The sequence below is a fragment of the Passer montanus genome, unplaced genomic scaffold (genome assembly GCF_014805655.1).
Source record: "Passer montanus isolate IOZ18808 unplaced genomic scaffold, ASM1480565v1 scaffold787, whole genome shotgun sequence".
NCBI lineage: Eukaryota > Metazoa > Chordata > Aves > Passeriformes > Passeridae > Passer > Passer montanus.
In genome coordinates, this window is record NW_024373112.1 from 1 (window position 1) to 8,055 (window position 8,055).

Here is an 8,055-nt window from a genome sequence, read left to right on the forward strand (position 1 = left end):
GGGAAAAATGAGAGAAAATGGGGAAAAAAGTGAAAAATCGGGGGGAAATTGGGGGGGAAAAAAAGAAAAAATTGACAAAAAAAAGGAGGAAAATTGGGGGGAAACAAGAAAAAATTGACAAAAAAAAGGAAAATTGGGGGAAATAAAAAAAATTGACAAAAAAGGAGGAAAATTGGGGGGAAATAAGAAAAAATGAGATTAAAAGGGTGGAAAATGGGAAAAATGGGTGAAAATTTGGGGCGAATGAGGGAAAGAAGGAAAAATGGGCAGAAAAAAACCAAAAATGTTCCCCAAATTCTCACCTTTCCCGCTGCTCCTGCAGCTCCTCTGTCAGCTGGGAAATTTGGGGAGGGGGCACAAAATTGAGGGGGGAAACACTTGGACACCCTCCCAAAATTCCCAAAATTCCTCCCAAAACTCTCCCAGAAAGCCCAAAATCCTCCATGAAATCTCAAATCCTTCTGGGATCCAAATTCCCCCCAGAAACCACAAATTCTCCCCAAAAAACCCCCAAAAGCACAAATTCCACCCAAAAAAGCCCAAATCCCAAGCAAATCCTCCAAAAAAACCCCAAAACCCACCCAAAAGAAACCCAAATTCCCCAAAAAATACCTAAATCCCATCCGAAAAAACACCAAATCCCCCTAAATCCCAAACCCCCTCAAAAAAATCTAAATCCCACCCAAATCCTCCCCAAGAAAAATCAAAATCCACCCCAAAAATGCCCAAATCCTCCCAAAAAAACCCAAATCCCCCCAAAATCCTCCCAAAAAAACACCACCCACCCCCAAAAAAAACCAAATTCCACCAAAATCCTCCCCAATTCCCACAAAAAAACCCAAATCCCCCCCAAATTTCCCCCCCTCACCTTGGCCACCTCCTCCTGACCAAAATCAGCCCTGGGACCCCCAAAATCAGCCCCAAAAATCATCCCAAAATCAGCGCTGGGACCCCCAAAATCCACCCCAAAATTAACCCCAGAATGAGCCCTGGGACCCCCAAAATCCACCCCCAAATTAACCCCAAAATCAGCACTGGGACCCCCAAAATCCACCCCAAAATCAGCCCCAAAATCAACCCAGGGACCCCCAAAATCCACCCCAAAATTAACCCCAAAATCAGCACTGGGACCCCCAAAATCCCCCCCAAAATTAACCCCAAAATCAGCCCTGGGACCCCCAAAATCCACCCCAAAATCAACCCTGGGACCCCAAAATCCACCCCAAAATTGACTCTGGGACCCAAAAATAACCTCTGGGACCCCCAAAATCCACCCCAAAACATCCCTGGGACCCCCAAAACAACCTCCAGCTGCTGGGGGTTTTTGGGGGGGTTTTTGGGGAGGATTTTGGGGGGATTTTGGGGGGTTTTGGGGTATTTTTGGGGCCCACCTTGGCCAGCTCCCTGAGCAGGGTGCTGTTCTGCAGGCGGAAATCGTCCTCTTGGCTCTGCAGCTTCCCCTGGAGCATCCTGGTCTCCCCCAGCAGGGCCTCCACCTCCTGGGGACCCCAAAAACGGGATCAGAGACCCCAAAAACGGGTCAGAGAAACCAAAAACGGGATCAGAGACCCCAGAAATGGGATCAGAGACCCCAAAAATGGGATCAGACACCTCAAAAATGGGATCAGAGACACCAAAGTTTTGGGGTATTTTTGGGGCCCACCTTGGCCAGCTCCCGGAGCAGGGTGCTGGGGGTTTTTGGGGAGGATTTTGGGGGGATTTTGGGGGGTTTTGGGGTATTTTTGGGGCCCACCTTGGCCAGCTCCCTGAGCAGGGTGCTGTTCTGCAGGCGGAAATCGTCCTCTTGGCTCTGCAGCTTCCCCTGGAGCATCCTGGTCTCCCCCAGCAGGGCCTCCACCTCCTGGGGACCCCAAAAACGGGATCAGAGACCCCAAAAATGGGTCAGAGAAACCAAAAATGGGATCAGAGACACCAAAAATGGGATCAGAGACACCAAATATGGGATCTGACACCTCAAAAATGGGATCAGAGACCCCAAATATGGGATCAGAGACACCAAAAATGGGATCAGAGACACCAAAAATGGGATCAGAGACCCCAAAAATGGGTCAGAGAAACCAAAAACGGGATCAGAGACCCCAAAAATGGGATCAGAGACCCCAAAAATGGGATCAGACACCTCAAAAATGGGATCAGAGACACCAAAAATGGGATCAGAGACCCCAAAAATGGGATCAGAGACACCAAATATGGGATCAGACACCCCAAATATGGGATCAGAGACCCCAAATATGGGATCAGAGACCCCAAAAATGGGATCAGAGACCCCAAAAATGAGATCTGACACCCCAAATATGGGATCAAAGACCCCAAAATTGGGCTTGGACACCTCAAAAATGGGATCAGACACCCCAAAAAAGGGATCTGACACCCCAAAAACAGGATCAGAAACGTCAAAAATGGGATCAGAGACCCCAAAAAAGGGATCAGAGACACCAAAAATGGGATCAGAGACACCAAAAATGGGATCAGAGACACCAAAAATGGGATCAGACACCCCAAAAATCAACTCAGACACCCCAAAAATGAACCCACAGACCTCAAAACACCCCTGAACCCAAACAGAAACACTCGGAAAGCACCAAAATACCCCAAACACCCCCAAGACCCCCCAAAATTCCCTCCAGGACCCACCTGGGCCTTCTTGCTTTTACTGAGAGCCTGGAAAAGAAGGGGAGGGGTCACAGGGGGGTTTTGGGGGGCTCGGGGGTGGAAATTTGGGGGTCCTGGGGGCCACAGGGGTGTCCTGGAGGGGTCATGAGAGGAATTTGGGGGATTTTGGGGGTCCCGGGGGGGCTCTGGGACGGTCACGAGGAGAATTTGGGGTTTTTTTGGGGGGGTCACGAGAGGATTTTGGGGTTTTTTTGGGGGTCCACCCTCACCTTGTTGGCCTTGGCCAGGTCCCTGTCCAGGGTCTGCACCCGCTGCCGCAGCCCCGACAGCTCTGGGGGGGTCACACCGTGAGGGGGGGGCTGTGAGACCCCTCCCCAGCCTTCGGGGACCCCCAAAAAAACCCAAAACCCCCCAAAATTCCCCTCCCCGAGGCCGTACCGGCGCCGTTCTTGCGCAGCTCGTCCGACAGCCGGTAGTTCTCGGTGCGCAGCTCCAGCAGCTGCGCCTGGGGGGCACCGGGGGGGTTTGGGGGGGCAAAGAGACCCCCGAGACCCCCCCCAAAATACCCTCCGTTCCTACGAGACCCCTCCGAGCCCCTCAGGACCCTCCAGGTCTCCCCTAAATCCCCCCAAAAACCCCCAGACCCCCCCAGCCTGACACATCCAGGGACCCCCAAAACCGACACCACGACCCCCTCAGCTCTCCCAGGACCCCCCAGGGGACCCCCCGGCCGCACCTGCATCCTTTGGAACTCCTCGGCCGACAGGGCCTGCGCCATCTTGGCGCGCGGGTCCCCCCCCGCAGGAGGGGCCGGAAGTGGCCGCTCTACCCCGCCGCGGGGTCATAGAGACGCCAAGGCACTGTCAGGTCCATGATCATAGAGTTCGGTCCTCCCGGCCGGCCAGAGCGGCAGGAGAATGCTAAAGTTTAGACCTCCAAGCCGGCCAGAGCGGCCAGGCGGATCATAGAGCTCAGTCCTCCCCGGCGGGACCATAGAGAGCGTACAGGCTGCTAAAGGCCCCCAGAGAGTCCTCGGGGCGGTACAAATCTTCTCCCCCCGCGTTTTTAGGGGGTCCTGGGGGCGTCTGGGGCTGTGCCCCCGTTCCCAGAGGGAGCACGGGGATCCCCTCAGGGCCAATACAGGCTGTAGGGACCCCCACCATGTTCTGTGGGGGGGTATAGGGCGCCCTCTGGTGGTGGAGGTCTCCAGGGACCACCCCCCAATCTCTGGCGCCCCTCAGGGACCCCCCCAGTTCTTGAGCCCCCTCAGGGCCACAGGGACCTGGCAGTGCTGGTGACAGCGGCTGGATCTGAGCCCAGGTGTGCCCAGGTGAGCACCATTTCCCCCTCAGGTGCCCCTCAAACCCTTCATAGGCGCCATTTCCACCCTCATCGCCCTCACGGGCACAACTTCTCCCCTCATGGGCACCATTTTTCCCTTCACTGTGCTTCACAGGTGCCATTTCCACCCTCATCACCCTCACGGGCTCCATTGTTCCTCCATCCACCTCACAGGCTCCATTTCCCCCTCCGCTGCCCCTCAAATCCTTTGCAGGCACCATTTCACACTCATCCCCCTCACGAGAACCATTTGTCCCCTCATGGGCACCATTTCCCCCTCAGCTGCCCCTCAAACCCTTCACAGGTGCCATTTCCACCCTCATCACCCTCATGGGCTCCACTTTCCCCCTCACGGGCTCCATTTCCCCCTCACGGGCTCCCTTGTCCTTCCATCACCCTCACAGATTCCATTTCCCCCTTGGTTGCCCCTCAAAACCTTCACAGGCACCATTTCCACCCTAATCCCAATAATGAGCACTATTTCTCCCTTCACTGTCCCCCATGGGCTTTATTTCCCCCTCAGCTGCCCCTCAAATCCCTCACAGGCGCCATTATCGCCCTCAGACATCATTTGTCCCCTCACGGGCTCCATTTCCCCCTCACCTGCCTTTCAAACCCTTCACAGACACCATTTCTACCCTCCTCACCTTCATGAGCTCCATTTTCCCCCTCATGGGTTCCATGTTCACCCTCATCACCCTCACGGGCTCCATTTCCCCCTCAGCTTGCCCCTCAAACCCCTCACAGGCACCATTTCCACCCTCACTCCTCTCACAGGCTCCATTTTCCACTCTCACAGATTTTATATTCCCCCTCCTCACCCTCACGGGCTTCACTTTCCCCTCCTTTACCCCTCACAAAAAATATTTCCCCCCCCTCAGCTGCCTGGGTCATCCTGTATTTCTGGGGATCGGTGGAGGGGAAACACGAGAGAAAAGTGCGGGAGGAGCCGGAGAAGGAGAAAAAAAGGAGATCGGGAAGGGTCGGAGAGAGGCGGGGCAAGGGTGGAGTTATGCAAATTATAGATGTGAACATGCAAATGAGCCACCAAGAGCATCATGGGAGCGTAATTTTGAGAAGAATTTCGCGATTTTCGGGGTCCGCGCGTGGAAAAATCGGGAAAAAAGCGCGAGCTGAGCCGGGCGGGAGGCCGGGAGCGGGACGCGCGGGTCGGGGCGCGGCGCGGGGCTGTCGTTCGGCGGCTCACTGATTCCCCGTCCCGGGATTGCGGCGCCTCCGGGAACGGTGCACCCCCACGGGGACCCGAAACGGTGAAAAACGGATCAGAATCAGTTAAAAATCACGATTACATCGCGATATCGGCCACGGTTTGCCAGTCCCTGTCCCTCTGCAGCTCATTCTGTGTCGCATTCGCCCTCCCGGAGCGCCGGCGAGCGACCAAAGCAGGGCTGAAATCGCGATGGAGCTCCTCTAAACCCGCATTTGGGGAGTTTTCCATCCGTTTTTCACCGTTTCGGGTCCCCGTGGGGGTGCACCGTTCCCGGAGGCGCCGCAATCCCGGGACGGGGAATCAATGAGCCGTCAGCAGAACCGCAGCTGCTATCGCGACAGAACCACGATTTGTCCCAGCTTTAGATGCTTTTGACCTGTTTTTCACCGTGCTGCCTCTGTCCGGGGTGCGCCGCTCCCGGAGGCACGGCAATCCCGGGACGGGGAGCGCAGCACAGACCGAGTGAGCTGTAAGAAATCGGCTGAATCAGGGCTGAAATCGCGATATAATCGCGATCTAACACGACTTGTAAGCGCAACGGAGTTATTTTGCATATCACGCCCTCTTAGTTTGCATAACCCCGCCCACTCGCCCAGCCCTTTGTACCCGCCCATCAGTTGAAAGCCCCGCCCTACGGGCGGTCACTCGTGATCTGATTGGACGAACGCGGACCATTATTTGCATTCACCACGCCCCCTTACGCAATAACCCGATGACATCCGTCATTAGCATAACCACGCCTATTGAATCATCAGCCTGCCATGCCTGATTAGCATAAAACCACCTTTATTTGCATATCACGGCCCCGCCCCAGCGCTCCCTGTTGGCGCTGCGGGTTTGGGGGGACACCGGGGGACACAGGAATCCCCAAAGTCACCCACACCACCCAAAAATGGGCTCAAATTCTCGATTTCGGGTTAAAATTCCCCAGTTTTGGGACCCTGGGCTGAGTTTTGTCCCGGGCAGGTTCAGGTGACCCCCCCCCATCCCCTCACCTGGGGCTCCCCCTCCCCAAATAACCACAGAATCCGTGTTTTTAACAAAAATAGTGATTTTTATTTGTATGAATGAAACTTTTCACGATCCGAAAGCTGCAGAAAGAAATTTTAAATAGTTAAGAACCTTGAAACTGCAGGACCCCAAAATCCTGATTTGTGACCCCCCCAAAGACTGAACCCCCCACCTTGGACCCCCCAAACCCCCCGGGGTCCCCCCGAGCCTCAGGGGGAACCGTTCAGTCACAGGGCTCAGTCTGGGGCGGTATCGCCTCATCCTCGGCAGGGGGACCCCAAAAAAACCCAAATTTCCCTCCCCAAAACCCAAAATCCCCTCATCACAACCCCCTCCAGAAAACCCCCAAAAACCCCTCCCCAAAATCCCCTCCCCAAACCCTTAAAGATCACCCCCAAATCCTAAATCCCCAAAATCCCCTCTCAAAACCCAAGAATCTCTTCCCCCAATCACAAAATCTCCACCACAAATCTCCAAAATTCCCATCCCAAACCCGCTCCATAAAACCTCCAAAATTTCCTTTTAAGCCTTAAAATCCCCTCCCCAAAACTTCCTCTCAAAACCCAGAATTCCTCCTTACCCCAAAATTTCCTTTCAAGCCTTAAAATCCCCTTCCTAAACCCCAAAATTCCCTCCCCACACCTCAAAATCCTCTCTCAAACCTCTAAAATTCCCTCCTCAACAAAACTCCAAAATTGTTTCAATACCCCAAAATCCCCTCAGGAAAAACCCCAAAATTTGTTCCCAAACCCGCAAAGTTCTCTTAAAACCCCAAAATCACCCTCCTCAAATCCCCCAAAATCTCCTCTCCACACCCCAAACCTCTTTCCCAAATCCTCAAATCCCCTCTTAAAGCCCCTAAATCTCCTCAAACCCCAAAACTGCCCTCCCCAAACCACCAAATCCCCTCAAACCCCAAAATTCTCTCCTGAAACCCCAAAATTCTCTCCCCCAAACCCCCCAAAATCCTCCCCACACCCCAAAATCTCAAATCCCAAAATCACCCACCCCAAATCTCCTCAAATTCTCTCCTGAAACCTCAAAACTCTCCCCCCAAAATCCTCCCCACACCCCAAAATCTCAAATCCCAAAATCACCCACCCCAAATCTCCTCAAATCCCAACATTCTCTCCCAAAACCTCTCAATTCTCTCCCCCAAAATCTCCTCCCCACACCCCAAAATCTCAAACCCCAAATCCCCCAAAACCCCGTCCCCAAATCCCCCAAAACCCCTGAACCTCCTCAAACCCCAAAATTCTCTCCCAAAACCCCTCAAAATCTCCTTCCCACATCCCAAATCCCCTCTCAAAGCCCCTAAATCTCCTCAAACCCCAAAATCGCCCACCCTGAACCTCCTCAAACCCCAAAATTCTCTCCCAAAACCCCTCAAAATCTCCTTCCCACATCTCAAATCCCCTCTTAAAGCCCCTAAATCTCCTCAAACCCCAAAATCGCCCACCCTGAACCTCCTCAAACCCCAAAATTCTCTCCCAAAACCCCTCAAAATCTCCTTCCCACATCCCAAATCCCCTCTCCAAGCCCCTAAATCTCCTCAAACCCCAAAACTGCCCTCCCCAAACCACCAAATCCCCTCAAACCCCAAAATTCTCTCCTGAAACCCCAAAATTCTCTCCCCCAAACCCCCCAAAATCCTCCCCACACCCCAAAATCTCAAATCCCAAAATCACCCACCCCAAATCTCCTCAAATCCCAACATTCTCTCCCAAAACCTCTCAATTCTCTCCCCCAAAATCTCCTCCCCACACCCCAAAATCTCAAACCCCAAATCCCCCAAAACCCCGTCCCCAAATCCCCCAAAACCCCCTCTCAGGTCCCCG

General features: G+C 53.8%; 1 protein-coding gene and 1 non-coding gene across 2 annotated transcripts; both read right to left on the minus strand.

Annotated features, from left to right (window-relative positions):
- Nucleotides 1-1,391: 1,391 nt before the first annotated feature.
- GRIPAP1 (GRIP1 associated protein 1) lies at nucleotides 1,392-3,487 on the minus strand (the record flags this gene model as incomplete). Its single annotated transcript, XM_039731549.1, has 6 exons — nucleotides 3,371-3,487; nucleotides 3,073-3,139; nucleotides 2,904-2,965; nucleotides 2,656-2,682; nucleotides 1,742-1,861; nucleotides 1,392-1,499 (listed from the first exon to the last, which is right to left on the minus strand). Coding segments are annotated over exons 1-6 (426 nt in total), but the record flags the coding sequence as incomplete, so codon positions are not given.
- Nucleotides 3,488-6,420: 2,933 nt separating this feature from the next.
- LOC120512811 lies at nucleotides 6,421-6,488 on the minus strand. Its single transcript, XR_005630128.1, has one exon. It is a non-coding gene; the product is annotated as a small nucleolar RNA SNORD31 (small nucleolar RNA).
- Nucleotides 6,489-8,055: the final 1,567 nt, after the last annotated feature.